General features: G+C 40.8%; 1 protein-coding gene across 6 annotated transcripts in view; it reads left to right on the forward strand.

Moving 5' to 3' along the window:
• AK8 (adenylate kinase 8) overlaps positions 1-18,938 on the forward strand; it is an 84,104-nt gene extending 65,166 nt beyond the window's left edge. For all 6 annotated transcript variants that reach the window (XM_052814168.1, XM_052814166.1, XM_052814165.1 and 3 more), the window contains exons 12-13: positions 15,650-15,730; positions 18,345-18,938. In XM_052814168.1, coding sequence (XP_052670128.1) covers positions 15,650-15,730; positions 18,345-18,591 — 328 coding nt within the window. In that variant the 3' untranslated portion in view covers positions 18,592-18,938. The remainder of the gene's footprint in view (positions 1-15,649; positions 15,731-18,344) is intronic.
• The last annotated feature ends 281 nt before the right edge of the window (positions 18,939-19,219 follow it).

Raw genomic sequence — 19,219 nt, forward strand, 5'->3', positions numbered from 1 at the left:
TGTCAAAGCTAAGTGGTGGGTATGGTGTACTTGCCATATTTTTGTAAAGTTTACTTTTTCCTTTTAAAAGTACAGTTTCCTTACAGAATTCTGACTCCATTGTACATTTCTAACCTCCATGGATGAGACTGCATAAAATTAACTGGTATAGGAGCAAGTCCTTAGCTTCCATTCCACTATTCAAAATATAATCTCAACTTGAAAACTTGCTGCCATTTTTCTGTTAAAAATGTTGCTGCCAGTCCATTATACTGAATCCAGGTTTTTATTAACTTTCTGTTAATAAATAGCTGAAATGCATTTTGTTCAGTGATTATTAAAGAATTCCTTGTATTCCAATTCTGTAATTCTTACAGTAAGTAGCTGTTACTCAGAAAAATCAGCCCATAAAACACAGCAAAACCAATGATGGCAGGAGAGAAGCTTGGACATAATGACAAGGGAGAACTAGGAACAGATTAATTTCTTAATGTCTCTTCTGTGTCCTTCTTTGGCTGTGTATTTGCATTGCAAACATAGGAAGTTCAATCAGTACAGCTTCCAAATTGTGCTGTCTGCAAAATTTTGGGAGTAGCTTCCTCTGATTTATTAAGCATCATGATGTTTTACTGCTAAGTGTAGGAGAGCTCCATATTCAGGCTGAATATTTGAATATTTGGGTTTAGTTCCTACTTTGTAGCAAATTTCTCCAGTGGTTCCTAAGTTTCTCATCATGCTTCCTTCCCCCCACCCCTACCTGACCCTGCTATAGATCTCAACTGTTGTTTTACCTTGTTGATGTTTTGTCTATATTTGCTTTAACCAGATGCCCCTCTTTGCAGGCAGCACTGGGACTCATCCCCTCTCTCCTATCAACAATAATTAGCCTTGTAAGACTAATGGAAGAAATCATGTCTAATTACCTTGTTGAAGGCCCAATTATGTTATTAACATTTGTGGGCTATAAGCTAATGATGAGGAGAGCCTCTCATTTGCATAGCATTAAGTTAATTGAGCTGGAAGCTATGGGGTGGATAGCAGTGATGATAGCAGGATTCTGTTACCGAATGGATAATGATGACCGGAGCAGGACGATTCACCTGACAGGTTTATTAATTAACGGCTATCTGATTACCTAAAAGAAATGGCAAGTGGCAGTCCTTCTGAAAGAAGCTGTAGTATTTTTTTAATGAAAGATGTTATGTCACTGCTGATATTCTGGGGTGATTTATGGTAATGGCAGTGTAAGCTTTTTACTGGAAGCCTACACAAAAACCTGTTCTGGGTTCCTCCTTGGCCTTGCAAAAATGTGCTGCAAAGGTCTGATATTTCTAAATATGCCTAATTCTTACATAGTGCATGAAGTAGGGCTGTGCCGGTGAGTTTGTGTGATTGTATGAACAGTATATTTTGAAAATCCTTAATTGTTATATAATCTGGGAGTTTTGCCCTTGGAAGAAATGGAGGATTTGATTTTGTGAAAGTGTTTTTTTTCATTATGGTGTTAGGCAGGATTCTATGTTGTATTAGTGAGAAAATAACTATAAACATTCAGCTTTTCACATTTTTCTGTTATGTACAAACTGTGAGTGAAGGTGAGTGCCCTTACCTTCAATTTATTTCTAGGTACAAACAGTTATGCAAAGTTGTTGGGCCTTTTAAAGAACAGGAATCTTTTTTCTTTAAAACAGTTCTAAGAATAAAAATCCATCTTTTTCTTTTTGATTAGATGTCAGGTTCTGTCTGGTTAATTCCAAACACATCGTAAAGACAGTGTCTTGTTTGAACTATAGTATCTTTTAGATGAAAAAAATCACTCTGTTTAAAAGCTGCCTGTGCAATCAATCCAAGGCTGAGTAACTTGCTACGCAGTTACTCGTCGTTAGAAACCCACACCTCAGTTCTGAATGTATCTGAATGTCAAATACAGCTTCCAGTCAACCGATCTTTTTAGATTTTTTCAGCTACATTGAAGAGCCCATTATTAAATCATGTGAACTCCAGACCTTACCCAGTGACTAAGATACCCAGTTCATTGTGGAACAACCTTTGACCAGACTTGTCCCAGGAAAAAAGAGAACACTACAAGTTTTAACCTTTCAGAGAATGACTTTTTATCCATTTAGGTGGCCTGATGATTAGTGTTTCAATAGTAATAATGTGAAGAATAGAGACCTATAGATAAAATCCAATCACCATTATTTTGCTGTTGGCGAACTTAGAGGCACAAAGTCTCCCTGCATTCTGTGACTGGCATTTGTTGGGTACAAAGGAGCCAAGAACATTGCCTTGATCTCATGTGGTAAAGAGGCCAAAATTTTAGTTTACTAGATACGTACAGACATTCACAAATCACCACAGGCACTTTTGGTCAAAAGGACAAGAGAAGAAAAATGAAAAATCAAAGATGAAGGAAGTAATCTGGGAGAATAGCTCCTGGAGCTGGCTAACAGTCTGCTCTGTTCACTGGTTATGACTCGCAGCTGCCAGCAAGAATAGAGAGTCCAATCAGTTACCACCGAATTGAGGGCGAATTACTCTGGGTAGCTGTGGACACCTGTGTGACGTGGAGCAAGTGAGGGAGAAGCATTTGTGTAACATTTACAAGGAGCATCTTCCGTCTCCTTCCAGGACACGATGGTACAGAGCCTAATGGCCATAGTTGTATAGAAATTACCTAAAAAGGTTGTTCAGGAAACCTAACACAATGAATAAGTGCCTTTGCTGGAATTTAAACCCGACATCTTCCTGGTCCTCATTAGCTTTCTGTAATCACTAACCCACACAGTCAGTGTTGGATAGAAATATCTTTACTGTATAAATTAGTTTTTCTGTAAGGTGTTCTGTAGTTCACTACAGTGCCTTGCTGTATAAAATAGACAAACACAGCATCGAGCCAAGATCTGATAGATCAGGAATTATGTATTTAATTCAGAGTTCTGTATAGAGTGCTCATAAAAGCTTGATCATGATAGAGGGGCCAATAAACATTTGGGAACATAAATATTTCTGTAGGAAATGGCTTTGTGAAACATTTAGTTGTTGAGTAATAAGAAGAACAGAGAAATCAGAAGAGTAGAAATCTCTAGGTACTAATCTGATGGGTTATATATGCTGCAATGATAATAATGTTGAGAGAAAATTTTTATGGGACCAGTAGCAACAAATACATTGAGTCCTGCACTTTTTACTAATGTCTTCATATTCTTGTGCTTGCCCCACTTGCTATCTCTGCTGCTCCAAAATTCAGCTTTAAACCTAGAAAAGCAGCAGATGAGACCTCAGGGTGCTGAGCTACTCCTCTGTTTGGACACAAGGGTGCAAGTCCTCTGAATTTGCATGAGCTGAGTGTTTTCAGCAGGCAGGGCAAAGCCTTGGAGTTTCAGGCCATGATCAGATGTTCGCTAGAGGAGTGGATCAAAATCTACAGAAGGCCAGGCAGCATTTGTTGTCAGGGATGAACTGCAAAGGAAAATGTAACTATGTGAGGATTTCAGGGGAAATGATGCTCTTTCTTTGTCTTTTGTTTTTCTGGAACATCCATTACTTGAGTATTTAGGCGTCAGTCCAGCCAGACAGCACAAGGAAATATATTTTAGAAAAGCAGACATCAAAAAGTATTTTAAATGGCCAAATTGTAGAACAAGACATTCTGGCAACACAGCTGGTGCTCTTGTCAGTCTGTAGGCTAGAAAATACGAAGAGAACCTGTAAGAAAAATAAAAACAACCTAGGAATAGCTAATCAGGTTAGAAGTGATGTTTTGGCTGCAAGGATTTTGCAGGCTGTAGAGAAAAATAGAATAAGATTAGAAAATGTTTGTCCATCCTGTATGACAGATGTGGGAGAAGATGTAATCATTTGTTACTTCTCTGTTCCTCTGAAAACAGCAGCAGCAATGAGCTGGCAGGCACAGTGAAATGCAGTTAGCAAAAGTAATGGAAGTTGAAAGTTTGACTTTTTGTGATGGAAATTTGATATGAAAAAAGGGTCTTTTGATAATTTCTCTATCCAATCAGATATGGGAGATGTCTTGATCCTGTTTCCTCATTTGCATGCTGACTGATCTCATTTGAAAACCCAATCATTCAGAAATATTGGGACGTCAACAGAAATGTTACAAGCAAGGAGCTGTTTTATCTGAAAGGTCTGCAGGATGTCATCTCTTGTTTTTCACTCCAGTGGCCTGATCTCTTCTTCATGATTCCATGTTTTTATTGGCAGGATAAGTTGAACATATTGAAATGCAAATAGCCCTTTCCACACTGAACCAAAATACAGGAGGTTTTTTGGTATGATTGATTGTATCCAGGGCACTTCAAAAGCAACAAAGAAAATATTTGCTGCAGTGCCTCTGATTTCTTTGCATTGCCAAGTTCTGATGTTTCCTGTTAGGAGTCGTTGGCAGAAAGTGCTTCCTGGGCCTGTGTCTCACCTCTGCTTTTTCCCCATGTAAGGCCCACATTTATGCAGCTCACTGTTTCAGGGACCAGCGCATGAAGTCATTTAGTTAGCCTACATGGGGACACACACACACACACACAGTTTGTTGTTATCCCGGGTGCTTTGTGTCATAAATGTATTTAATGGATTTTACCAAATTGCAGATGTGTTTAAGCCAGAAGTGGTATAATTCAAAGCCTACCAAGATCGCATGTTGGCTTTCAACTGTGCGTATAACTGTCCAGATGATTATCTGGCTAGTCAGATTTCAGATCCTAGGCACTGCCCACTTAGGTGAGTTTAGGATCAACTTTATCTCCCAGACAATTTAACCTTTCTATTTTCTAGAACAGGCAATCCAATTCCCATTTTACTCAACCACACAGTGGGTTAATGGCAAGTTTTCCTGCTGTGTAACTGGTGTCATTATCCCTTATTTCTGAGACTACCTATTAAACTAATGTCTTAAGCCAAAGTTTTGCATTACTTAACCCAAGGTTGGCTAGGGACAAACTAACAATATATAGTAGTTCTGAATAAAGGAAATTATTTAAAATAATTCTTTTTTTGGCATACTACCTTTTTAATGTCAGGGTCAAGCTATATGAGAAATCTCTTTTCTTTAGTATTGCAAGATTTTTTTTTCCCACCTGTTTCTCTACCTGGACAACCCCTAGCCTGCTACTCTGAGAACTGTCATGGGAATGGGACGTTCAGCTCCTTCTTTCTGGGGCTTCTTAGGTTTGCTCTGCTTTTTAGAAAAAAGTAAATATTCACTGAATGTAAGTGTCTTGCTGTCCCAGTGAATATCTGCATTGGACTGCAAAGATATTCTGCTTTTCTGGTTTAATGTAATTCTTTATACAAAACAGAACGATTCCAACAGGAGAGCAGAGATGGATTTTCTTAGTTTAATGTTGTGGCACTTGGCTGGGAGATGGTTCATAACTGGAATGTCAAAGTGAAGCTGGCACGTTTTGAAGAGTTATCCTGACCACCAGCTGTTGGCTGCCCCTACCTAACAAAACCTTTCTTAAAACTGGTGTGGTTTTGCACAGAGTTTTGCTTCTGACAGACAAGGACACCCTCTTGTCTCTCTGGGGTGGGCAGATTTGGAGAGGGGATTTCATGCTCTGCGCTGTAGGGTGGAGCTCGTGAGGAGGAGAGGCACATACCAGGGCATCAGTGAGGGCACTCTGCAGGGACTGCTTTCCAAAGCCACATCCTGGAGGGAATGGGTGCGAGGAAAGGCATGGACCAGATTATAAGCTTTACATAATAGGATATCTTGAAAGTAATTAAGTTGGTGTTTGTACAACACTTGGAAATGTAAAGCTCTAAATTAAACAGGTGGTCGAGATTTACCACGGTGTTCCTCAGGTGGGTGACAATATACCTGATTGAGGATGCATAGAAGTTTGCAGTCTTCATCACTGAGCTACAGAAATAGCATATTTACCCAGCTTCTTCTTTATTCAATAGATTTCAGGGTCTAACCACATGTTAGTGCACATGTTTGTGATATTTATCCGATAGTACCTAATTTCTTCAGCAACACATGTACTTCTGTATATGGGTTGGGGATTTCATTGCTGAAGAATGTGCCTGTTTTTGACTGAGGACAGGAGTAACTTGACTGATAGGCCTCTTCAAATCAAGAGAATCCGTTTCATCAAATCCTGTGGCCTGTCAGCTGGGGGGAAGTGCTTTGTAAAACAGCAGAAATGGTAAATTCCCCCATTCCTTGTGTAATAAACTGAAGTTGTTGGTCTGACTAGCTAGCACGACTCAGCAGCTCTCTGAATTAGACACTGAGCATTCTCCCAGATGGGAAATCAACCTCCTTCATCTCTCATGTATTTTCAAATATCGAACCATGTAAGTTAAAATACGATGTATTGTTCTTGATAACCGCAGTGATCTGGCTCCTCCCTGCTGGATTTTTTAAAATATACTTCCCTCTCCCCCTTCTTCTTTTGCTCCTCATTATTAAAAAAAAAATGCAGTTTAGTGTACCAATATTTTCTCTGCAGTGAAGTCAGCATAGAATATTAGTGTCCAAAAAGTTGTAAAACAAAAGACTATCATATGTTGCACCTTTTAATCATGTAATTGCTGAGTGACATTTAACTCTGAGGCTTTAAGTTACTCCTTTGTCAGCCAGCCTTCTCCTTCTGCCCCGCTCATTCCTCCCTCCTCCCAAAGCAACCTGCTTTTGCAGAGTAGTGCTTTAACTACACTGAAGTTTGGCTGAGCTTCTACATATTACAGCAGCAACACGAAAGCAAACAATTGAAGTATTTGAGAACAATGAAATATGTATGGCTATCTGTGACAGCCTTATAAAGCAGAGCAATTAGCCGCGTAATCCGAGAAAGCCAAAGCGACCGGCAGCCCACGGTTCCCTATTAGTTAAATGCTTTTTGTACGTCCTCATCCCATCAAATCAACTAACACTTCCTTTAATTGGTTCATGAATTATACAGCTTGGCTGCATTATAATTTAATCACCAGTAAACATTCCTGGGGCCCGCTGTAAAGTGTATAGCGCTCATTAATTCCTTAATTTCAGCAGATGGAAGGGGAGATCGGATGAACGGTGGCAGTACAGAGCGCCTTGGGCAATGGAAGAAGGAAAAAAAGGTGGGGGGCCGTTTAGGTTTTTTAAGGGCTGTCAGAAACTCAATCTGTGAGCTGTCAGCAGCTTGGACCCGTTTCCCCCCGCCTCCCCCTGCCTTCACCCCACCTACTGCTGCAAGTGACTGACGGATTCATATGGAGGCTTGTCAACCCGTCTTTAAACATCAAGCCAGCGGGTAAACCAAGCCCAATGTAAATTAATTCTTGTCTTACGGGCCCCCCTTTCTCTGTCCCCATGAATATTTCATGGCGGGCAGCATAAATATTAATTCTAATAGCTCTGCACAGTGGTTATTATTTCTGTTTTATGACAAATATTCATAAAATATTCAGGACCCTTTTTTAGAACATTTACACACTTGATTGTGAAATTTTCCAGCTTCCTGGGGACACAGTAAACATATTGGGGTTCTCTTGATGGACTTTTTTCTCTCTTAATTAATACTACGCCACATTAATATTTAATCAGATTTAGTTTTCTTTTCCCCAGAAGTGAACCCTATTACATTTGAGGATTTATTTGACAGTATTTAAACAGGGAATTTTTATTCCCTATTATGAAATTGGTTTCCTTTGACACATATATAAAATGACACATTATAATCCATTCTTTTATTCCCTCCCCTTGCCCCCAAATCATACACTTTTTTGGTGTCAGTTCTTTTATTTACTTTATTTTACATACCAAATATCCTACCAACAACAAAAGTTAGTGTTTAAATGATGGGGGTGGGGGGAGTTTAATGTAGCATTTTATAGGAACACTTAAGATTAAACATCATTTACCATGAATGTGATTCCATTTATTTAATAAGGAAGAAGACTATGGGTTTTCTTGTTAGGAGCTGGAGGTGCTAGAGAAAAGCTGCAGACAGGTAGCAAAGGCATCAATTCTGATATGAGTTTGCTAGTGCTTAACCCTGGAGTTCTTGCTCCACTCAAGATTTGATTTCCAGAATCTAATTATTGCAGGGGAAGGTTGCAAGCATCTAAGGAAACATGACTGCATTTGGGGAAGCGGGTTTAGGTTCCTGACCTCGGGCCTCTGGGGCCGCCGAGGCTTTCGATTATCTGAGACTGAGTTTGATTAACCTTGAGGATAGTGGAAATCATGCCAGCCACATTACTCTAAAGCAGTGCTGGCTGCCATCTTATTCTGTGATTCATAAAGCACCGCTGGAATGAACTCCAGGGGGAATGCAAAGATGCTAGAATAACAGCTGAGAGTAAGAAGGAGGCAAAGAATAAAAATGAGGGGAGAAATGTAAAGTAGTTTTGAATGGAGGTACTAATGCATCCAAGCCACTTATTACATATGGGAAGAGTTAATTTTGCCTTTTCAAAAGAAGCTTTAAAAATGCATTGAAGCCCCTAGTATGAAAACATTTGCTCTGTATATGTGTGCCTTTCGCTGTGCTTATGTAACGTTTACACAGCCGGTAGCTCTTCAGACCACTGTCGCGTGGAATGGCTCTCGCTGCCAAAAGGCCTGGGGTTCTTTGCTGGTGTAAATCTGCGTGATGCCAGTGGAGCTGCTTTGCTTTATCCCAGCTCAAGATCCAGCCCATTGTTCTGTAAAACAGACAGACAGTGCTACCTGGCAGGGCTGCGCCTGTTCCCCCTGCGTAAGCCGGTGTGGTACCCGCTGAGATGCTGCTGAGATACCCAGGCTGGTGGGGTGGGATGCGGGAGGGACCCTGCCACCTCGACTGTCTCGGCTGTTGGAGGCTGAGAGCATCTAACTGGTGGGTGGAAAACATCTAACAAGAGTCATTACTCTGCACTGCTGGTGAAGGGAAGGAACATCTGCAGCTACGAAGGATGTTGTTCATCTCGCTCCCCTGGCCAGAAGCCATGTCCTGGGAATAGTGCCCCACTTAGCTGCCTTTTGTAGTTATTCGACAGAAATGCATCCATTTGAAAAGAAAGATCCAGTGTCTGGAAATAGCTTGTCATCATATGAATCATTATAGGAGCTCAATGAGCAAAACACTGGTGCCAATTAACCTGTGTTTTAGTGTTAATGCAATGAATTTTCCCATATGGTCAAAACCTAGAGGGTGAAATTACTTCCCAAAATAGAATCGAGCATCTTTCATCAGAAGATATCCCAGAATTTGAAAGACATCAGTGAATAAAACCTCCCAACAGCTCCTTCCATAAATAAGAGATAAAGATCATTTCATCCATTGCAGAGACACACAGAAGCAGTATTTAGGGTAGATAGTAAACTAAGATCCATGTCCAGTCAGTAGTGCAGCTTCAGAAGATCCTCTGTAGTCTGGTTACCTGTGGGCAAAATACCTGGTTTATGGCTGCATTGAGAGAAACCTGAACAAGACTGGGGAAAAGGTAGATGGGATATATGTAACCAGTTTAATTTTTAAGAGGGGATTTGGGCATGCAGAATGTAATTATGGAAATATAATGTGCTTGGGATCCTGTGGCTGGGCCTCTAGTTCTTGAGAACAGGCTTAGCCAAGGTTTCAGGTTCAAGGTATCTTTATACTACAGGAAAGGGAGCATTCTTTAGGGGAACTGATTGATCCAAGTCAGGTATCTCTAGCTAGAAAGTCATTAAAGACAAGATGGCTTGGCTTTAGCTGGGATTAGTCACTTGGATTCAAACGTGAACTTCCATGTACATGTCAGCTTGAACCACTAACTTGATTTGCTGTATTATTGTGATAATTCAATGGTGCTACCCAAGAAAAAGACCTTTTTCAATGCAGATTTTTCTTGTATGTTGGCCAAGCCTGCCATCTCACTCCTGTCTGGCTTGTGGTCCCTGTGCAATCCAGAAGTTTGTACAGTTTTATGCATTTTTGGAAACTTTTAAAACAAAATAGTGGTCAATTTTAACAACGGGTCTTACAGTTTAGGCAAATTCAGGATAGTTGCTAGAGATGGTACTTGTGTCTCTGCCAGTTCAGTCACTCCATAATGCCCCCCAGGGCTTTTCCATCCTTTTGCGAGAACTGTGTTATTTCCTTCTCCGCCTGCTTTGGCTCTGTTTTATGAACCAAAGGGAGGAGCTTGCATTTGTGCCAGTGATCACATAAGGATTTTACCTGGGGTAGCCTTTTAGAGAGCTACTGCATCCATACACTTCAACAGCCTCATCTCTTTTTCAGCTTTATATCTCAATTACAAAAATTGTAGCCATTGCATTGCCAGAACTAAGTCCTCCAGGAGAGTTATTTTCCATGGGGAATTGTTCCATAGCATCAGATAACACCGTATTGATATCACTATATTGAGTAAGATGTACTGTGCCTTATGAAAGGCTCAATTTTGTAACCTTGAATTTGACATTTTCTATTTGTCTGCCTGGAAAAGAGGGTAACTTTGTGTCCCTTTCTCTCTTTCCTCTCTTTCTTCTCTCTTTCGCTCTCTCACTCTTGCTCTCTCTTTCCCGTTCTCTTTTGCTGATTTAGCTGGGATTCCATCAAAGTTCTGCCAGCAAAGTTTGCTGTAACTTTGAGATCACACAGGCATCTGATCTTCACGTTCTTTTTTTTTTTTAAAGCAGACTGATGTGGTACGTTGTAAACTGCCAGGAGCACTTGCTAATTTAGTAGTTAATGACAGTCACAAAGAGTGTTTTTCTTGCCCCTGGAGAGGTTTTAGACACAGCTGGGGTAGATTTGCCACTATCAATTATGCACAATTTTAAACAAGAATTGGCCAGCAGGGGCCTCTTTTTTTTGCAGAGTGCAGAGCGTGAAGAATGGGAATATGGCAGCTGGTACCTGCCTACGAGGGAGAAGATATATAGGAGTCAAGAAAATAAGGGAAAGATTAATAGCTTACTATTTTTAAAGTTGCAGTTTCAACTCAAAAGTTTAAATGCTACATTAAAAGTGGCCCAGTGTTGTCTGGTGTTGTATCTTCTTTTTAATTCGAGCATCCTAACTTTATTGCAAGGCTTGATCTGGCCCTGGTATAGCCACAAGCAAGTCAGTAGTGTCTGTTTTTAGAAGCCAGCTAGGGAGTCAGGATTCTGTCTCAGATATCATGTTGCATTGTCTTTTCACCCTTAAATGAAAAGAAGGTATGTATTCAATTAGATTTAATGGTATAGGTCAAGTTTCACAGACAGTAATTTTACAAGAAGGGCTTGGCTTTGGGCTCCCCTCCACCAATGTCAATCCAGAGCAACTCCAGTTAATGGGAAATGCCAAGGATGAGAATCTGACATAAGTAAATAGCTCAGGTCTAGAACAGTCAACATCTGGATCCATCTAGGTCAGCCTCATAAAACAGCTATGTTTAAATTACAGGACCAAAACTGGTGGAAGGCCGTGGCTTACAGGCAGAGCTTTAGTTTTCTTGAGATGTGAAGGCAGCTGGCAAGGCAGTGGAGCCATCCTGGAAGAGTGACTGTCAGTACAGAGGATGAGTGTGCCTTAATCCATAGCTCAGTGATACCAGAATTCAGGCACACAGCACTTGCTTGTCTTAGGGCAACACTCGTAATTTTTCCATTATAGGTGCTTTAAGTCGGTGACATTATATCCACAAAACAGGAAAACCATCACCAAAAAAATTCTCATGAGGACAACTGAGCACTGTCAGTTGTTAATAACTTGGATTAACTAGGTTGGTTGCCATCTGGAACAAATGCAGTTCAGGATTAGATGAGTGCTGTTCTGTAGGTCAAAAAACCTTTCTTCACTTATTGTATAGTTGTGACACTTTTTCCCCAAAATGCTGTCTCACGATCAGATGCGAAATAAAACTTCTACCACCCATACTTTTACGTTCTCCTCTCTCCGTTTGCAAAGGGAAGCCATCAGGATGCCCTGGTGACCTCTAGGATCTTAGATGATGCTGTCTGAATAGTCAGAAGCCAGAAGCGATCGGAATACCCTTTTGGAATGCCAGATGGCTGGTAGGAAAACAATGTTATATTCCAGCTGTTAGAGGCCTTTTATATTTCATCATCATCCAAAGGCAACTAGTTCTCATTTGACTAGGTACACAGTGAAGGTGTCATCAACATTATTAATTTGTTGGAATTTAATCTCTCTAATGTATCTGAAAGCTGTAATAGATTAGATAAGTGATGTCAAGTACAGTGAGGAAGAGGCAGGATTCTGACACAAGGGGGGTTTTTTCCTTTTAACATTAGTGTTCACAGTTTTATTATCTGTGAAAGCTAGCTGACAGGACTGGACCTTCTCTCACATCCCTCTCCTGAGAGAGAGAACAAAGGAGAGAGGACAGAGCTTTGCTTACGAATCACTTGGCTTCAGTCCTGCATCTAGCAGCAATGTTGCCACTCAGTGGTAGTTAGGGGGACATTTGTCCTCAGAGACCTGGGCTGAGAGGCTCTACCAAGTTATACCCCACAGAGCACCAATTTGTAACTGGATGCCAGTGATTTTTGGTTGCTACTAGGTAGATGCTGAGGCCGTGATGCAGGAGTGAGGATTCTTGGTGCATCTCTGCCCAGCCCTCCCCGGTGCACACCTCGTGTTGCTGCTGATTAACATTATTCACCTGTTGCAGACCTGAACTAACAGCTTGCCAACTCTGAAAGAAAAGCTGCGCTAGATGCTAATCTAGCAGTATAATGTAGTATACTTTGATATGAGGCTGTGTTTCCTCGCCTCCCTGTCTACCAATTCTGATGACATCTGTTTCATATTTCCCCTTGATAGAAGTTGTGACACATTACAACATACAAAGCCTGGCTGATTCCTAAAGTGAGCTTTACAAAGGATGCATTTATGTGAAAAAATTTACACTCAGTATGTGAAAGGGGCCAAGCTGTGCTTGAAGATGAATCCAGTATTTGTAGGGAGTTGTTCCAGTTACTGCTCTAAATGCTGGATCAAGGTTGTGAATGCAGCCCTCTATTTTATGAGGATTTCCAAGAGAAATCCAACAAACATGTTACCTGGACGGTTGGAGGGTCAAGTTATGTGATCAGAGTCATAGTAGCTGAGAGAGGGACACGGGCAAAATGTTGCTCAGAAATACCTTGAGGAGCTGAAGGAGATGTATCATATACCCAAAGCTAACCCTTCACAGAGAGTGCATAGATGTAAATAGGCTTTACTCATGTGAGTAAGCCTCCTGGGGCTGCATAATAGACTGTGTGTGGTATGTGTCTCCTTCAAAATGATAATAAAGCTTTCTAATTGGAAGTATTTTAAGTCTAGACAGTAGTTCTGTCAGTAGTTTTCCCCTTCATCTTTTTTTCCTGCTTCTGAACGATTTTAAACTGACAGCCCTGGGGAGTGTTGTTTTCTCTTATCTAAAGGAGATGTACGGTATGGCAGGGTAAGGCATCCCACCTTCCACTGGAAGGACCATTGGATTAGGAGTCTGTGCTGTTGTATAGTATATTCTGTGTGTGCCGTTATACAATGCATGTGGGGAAAAAGAATCTATACTATTAGCAGGCATGTCTATAATCTCCCACATCTTCCCCCTACACTCTTCTTTAATGGTGACACCAGACTGGATAATAAGAAGCATCTTGTATAAAAAAGAAGGGAATCTCAGACAAGGCTTTCAGAGTTCATTTTGTTGGCAGCTTTTTAAGTGGAGTTTTTTAGGCTCTTCTGTTTCAAATACCATAATACTTTCTGAGTTAGTAACTATGAATTACGACAAGCTTTCTTGATATGCCAGGTTATAATCCTTTAGTGGTTTTGTTTATTTCAGAATATAATAGGAAGCTGTATCAATTATCATGACTGTATAAATGTTGTTCCTCTCTACTAGAATATTCATCTTGAGACATATCATCAGATGTTACCTGTTCTGACAATCACGGTTTTGTGCCATTGTTGGGCAACAGAAACAAAGAAAAACAAAATGTTAAGAGTGTAAGGGATAAAAGAGTGTTGAAACTGTTGTTCTTTTCCTGTCTTTGGAATCTCCGAGATCTTGAATGTTTTATTCCTGGCTGTTATTTTGTTACCACAGTGTGAATAGAAGTCATTATCTGTAAACATTTGAAAAGAGAGATGATTTTCATAACTTTAAATCCTACAAAGGATTCTAGTAATCTGCTATGTGCATGCCAAGGTAAAGCTCAGCCTTTCATCTGGTCTGATCCCACCCAGTCAGTGTAAAATGTTCCTTTGGTGAATGTCTAAAGCATACAGTATCTATTGTGAGAGGCAGACAAAAATGAAAATAGGAAGCCTGGCCTTGAAGGCAGCAGCAGGAGAAGGTGTAATATAAAGAAAGATGTATTTACAGCCTTCAGGCTGTGCTTGGTAGAAGTTTATTTTCATAAGTTTTCAAAGGAAGCCTTATTTTTTGTTTTGTTCTGAATTAATCATTGAATGTGATCTTTGTCCAGATCTGCTTTAGTCTCCAATAGCTGGGGGACAGGGGACTCACACCCACTCATTCTCAGCAGTTCACTGAGAATTTTCTGTTGAAGAGCTTTTGAACTAGAATATAAAATTAACAGGACCATTATAATGAACCAAAATGCCAAGGAGGAGTCAATGGGAGATGGGTACAACAGTTTATATGCAACAGTGTAATGTGACTGGGCTCAATAGTGATGTATATTGTTTTCTGGTTCTGCGTCCTTGATTCAAATCAGGGCTTTTGTGTAACCCGTATGAAGTGAGTTGGCAAGTGCCACTCCATCTTCTGGTGAAAAGCTGTTCATAGCATGGAACCCACACCACTGGCACTGAGGGTCTGACTTTTTAAGATGCTGAGCAACTACGTCTTGTTCAGACTCAATGGGAATTGCAGATTTTCATCTTAAAATCAAGCATTAATATTTCCTCTTTAGCAGTCTCAACAGCAAGGCTGATTGTCGAGTGGGTTATGCTGTACTGAGCTGCCTTCCGTGCCCTGGCGCTGTTCTCTGCAGGTCAATGCTAACGGCAGGGACAGGGGATTGTCAGCATCATAATGTGGCACGTATTAAGTCTTACTACTCATTCTGCTTTTAAGGATGCAGGACAGGAGTGGGAGACAGGAGGACTCACACTGTGGGTCTGTGTGGGGAGGCAAGGGCAAAACAAGTGGAAATGGACTGAAACAGCAAGAGGAAAATGCCTTTCATGGGCACTGAGTTGTGCAGTGCTGTTATTAGGGAAGAATGCATAATACAGGCAGACAAGCTCTTTTTTGGTCCTTGACAGGAACGGTAGCAATTTTTTATTTACCTTTTGCAGAATGTCATTGTGATTGTATTTGCTAGTTGGGTTGAGAAGCTGGATCCAGAGGAAGTTCAGAGGTAACTGCTGGATTGTGAGCAAGCCGTGACAGACTCTGAGGCAGGCTGCAGCTGCAATTCAGTCACTGGTGTCCACACTGTATTTTCTGTTAAGCCCTGTGCATGCACACAGCACCACACATACTGTGTGTCAAAGAGCTTCTGCCTTGATGAGGTTGGAGACTAAACAAGATGTGAGGAGAAGAACCAGAGAAGAGAGGTCCTGTGTATATGCTAACGTTTTCTGATGCTGCAGTTTTGAGTGGTACTGTCACTTCCACGTCTGTGTGTGCTGTTCGTTTGGGTAAGGATTAACTCATACTCTGAAGGTCACAAGTGATGTTTTCAGGATGTTAATGCACTTAATTGTTATGTTCTCCATAGGGTATTTTTCTTTAATCTCCCCTATGAATCCATCATGGAACGACTGTCTCAACGGAGGATTGATCCCATCACTGGGGAAAGGTTAGCACTCATGTCTGATGTTTAACATTTTTCAAGACTGCCAGTGAGATGAAAGCACCAGATAGACTTCATAGAAATCTAAGGAAACTCAGGAATATTGTACTCTTGCTTAGGGACTCCTTAAAAGAAAAGTTAAAACTTTCATAGCTACTCAAGTACCAACTTACCTACCTGCTGCAGCAAGCTCCTGTTCTCAGAATAGGGCATTTTAAAATCTTGGAGCCTGAAATCTACAGCAGCAAGTAGCTCAGGTCTAACATTTTAATGGTCACTAAATTGGTTGGTAAAAGAACGCTGAGGGAAGATGTCTGAAACCTAGCCTAAATGCAGATGGTTTTCAGACATTCCCATGGGAATTTTGAAGGTTTCCCAGCCGGGGAAAATGGAAAACTTGCTGCGTTTTACTTCCCCCAGCTCCTGTGATGGTTCTGTCTGCCGTGAGATCTTAATATATTTCCTGCTCAGTAGAGCAAATTCATTTATGAGTCACTGAGTCACTGTAAGATTGGGTTCTCAAATGTGGCAGTTCATCTCACTGGCAGTCACATCACCTTGTTTCAGCAGTGACCTTCAGGTTTACTGTCTTATCCACCCTTGTTTTTCAGGGAAAAAGTAACAATAAAATATCTTACTAAATACCTGCTGGAATTGGTGTGGATTTGCAACTTCACTTGTGCTCTGTGTTTATGATTCCTCACACTTAAATTTTAAAACACTGTTTTACTTTTCTAATGGTTAAATGCATCCTATTGAATCAAAGACAAATACTGAACCCTCAAAGATTAAGGCCATAAAAACGGGATTTGTCCCAAAGTGGTACATGATTATTCAAATGTCTTACTCGAGGTGCAACATTAACTTGTGACAGCAACAGTGATTTGCTGTAACTGTTCTCTTTGTTTTAGTAATAATTGATGCAGTTGTTCAGAAGAAATTAACAGTATGAAGCAAATCATTCACACATCTTTGCGTTTCTTATCATTAGGATTAGCTTGTTCAGTATCTGCTCCAGTTAACACGCTTCCTTCTTCCAAACTCTGGGTTTTATTCCTTCCAGATTCATTGTGAATTGAATTGTTTTAGATGATGTATCTAATCCTTGGCATTATGTTAAACCTGCACTGCTGGCTACAGAGCAGTGAGGAGGGTGGCCTTCAGCTGTGCTCAAAATAATTCCAATGTGGAATGAACTCTGTGTCCACATCATTGTACCAGCTGGAGCTGTAGTGCAGTTCTGTGCAGAGACACAGAGACTCTGCTTCTCTCCTCTGTTTTGCATTTATCCTAACAGTTTCAGAAAATTTGGCTGTGCAGGAAGAGGGATAAACTGGTTTTGTGTTGGGGCACAGGAGACATTTACTCAGAAGCAGAATTACCGTGGCAGGAAATTTAAATACATGTTCGCAAAAGAGCTTTTAGCGATTGTTGGGAGCCTTTGGCAACACAGAAACATTGTCAGAATTCTTTTTGGTGTCAGCTGTCTGGGCAGGCTGAGCTGGACTGCAGCACTGCTACAGGACTCTGGTGATAAAAATCCTCTGTCTTGCTGAAGCTTGCTGACTAGTTGAGTGAACCTTCAGCTGTGAATTCGGGGAAGCCAAATTCTGGCATTTTGGAAGCTAGAAATAACCAAAGCCTACCTCAGAGTGAATTAACCTCTTTTTATCTTCAGCTACTATAAAAAGATGTTAGCAATTATATTCTACCTGGTATCTGCCCAGAAATAGAGACCGAGGTAGAGTATTTGTGTCGTCTTAACTTTTTCCAGCGTTCTTGAGCAATAACAGTATTAACACCACTTGTAGTGGCTTATCAAGAGGAAGCATACCTACCTTTCAAGCTCAGCTTATGGTGATTTAGAGACTGTGTTGAGCAAGGGCTGTGCTTCCGCTACCCTTCTGCCGTTTGCTGGAAGAGCTCAGCCACTTGCCTGCTAATAGGAAATACTTTCAAAATTTAATATTGGTGATCGCAGCCCTTTTGCTGCACTTTTGAATCTTGGCAGGAGAGTCCCCAATGTCTGAGAGCCATAAACACATTTTAAGTTACAGTTCCTTCAGCAATGCCTGGACACAGGGCTATGTTTGGGCTCACCGATTCAATGCAGAGAAAGCACACAAAGTTTGGCAGTTTTTTCCTGACTAATGTTCAGAATCAGCATAACAGTAAACCACAGCAAAGAATTTTAACAGATGCTAAGGTTTAAGGTTAGGCTTTTTTAGATGATTTTTTAAAAATAGGAATAAAAATTACAAGTAAAACATGCTACCTTGGGATTGGATCTGGAACACATCTCGAAATGCTTCTGAACCTGGAGCATTGGACATGTAATAGGGATTTCTCCACACCTTGTGTGAAGTATATAAACACTAGCAGCACTCTGTCTGCATCACCTCAAGAGAAACTCTTGGCTTTTGAGTATCCAGGATTCTTGAGAGCAGGAATGACAGATTACTTGCCCTGAAGTTTCCAATCATTGTTTTAAAACCCTAACCTAGAGTAGAAGGAGGCACTTCCAAGGAACTGTGATAGGCAAAAACATGGAGTATCTTAGGAAATGGCCGCTGTGTCCTCAACTTGAGCTGAAGCAGTGGCATTTGTATCTCATCTCCAGATACCACATGACATTCAGACCAGCACCGGCACCGGAGATCCAAGTCCGTCTCAGGCAGAACCCTAGAGACAAGGAAGAAAATATTGAGAAGCGCGTGGAAACCTATTACAGGAATGTCAAGGAACTGGAGGATTTTTATGAAGATGCCATTTATGTCAATGCTGACCAAGACCCTCATGTTGTCTTTGAGTTTATAGAAAGCTGTATCATCAAGCCCCTTCCATGCAAAAAATTAAAAAGCTTGTAATTAATAAGGATGATTTCTGGAACAGTTGATTTTAAACTTTTCCCTGTAATGTTTGCAGTCCGGTCACTGAAGTGGCAGGTTATCACAAGTGAAGAGAAAGTCAGCCAGCTGTGTTAAATTGAAGCTCACCAAGGCTGAGTGAAGTACAAAGAGTAAGAAATTGTGCTTTACCGGAAATTTTTTTGGCTTTTGTTTTGTGATTCAAGGTATGAAACACTGTGGCTAGGGAAGTTCCTGTGTTTAATTCAAATATCTTTTTCTGATTCTGTGATTCAGTGAATAGTAGTTTTGTCTTAGCTATGTAATACCCATGAAGCCAATTATGAGTATTAAAGCTATTAGATGTGTTTGTGTCTTAATTCACCCAGTGCTCCCCACCAAAGCTACACAGGCACTACCTGTCTACCTCACCGTCGCACTCTGCTGCAAGCAAATACAAAGGCAAATAGAAAAATGAAGCTTGCAGCTTTGCAGTGCGCTTTCCCCAAAGACAACTGCAGTGTTTTGAGGCCAGGGTGCAGATGTTTTTACTCCCTTGTTAACTCAGATTGCTTAAAAAGTTCTGACAAAACACTCTGCAGATGCACCAGCCGTCCCCATCACCCTGTTCTGCAGTCCAACTCTGTGG

Source organism: Harpia harpyja, chromosome 19, assembly GCF_026419915.1.
Source record: "Harpia harpyja isolate bHarHar1 chromosome 19, bHarHar1 primary haplotype, whole genome shotgun sequence".
NCBI classification, from domain to species: Eukaryota; Metazoa; Chordata; class Aves; order Accipitriformes; family Accipitridae; genus Harpia; species Harpia harpyja.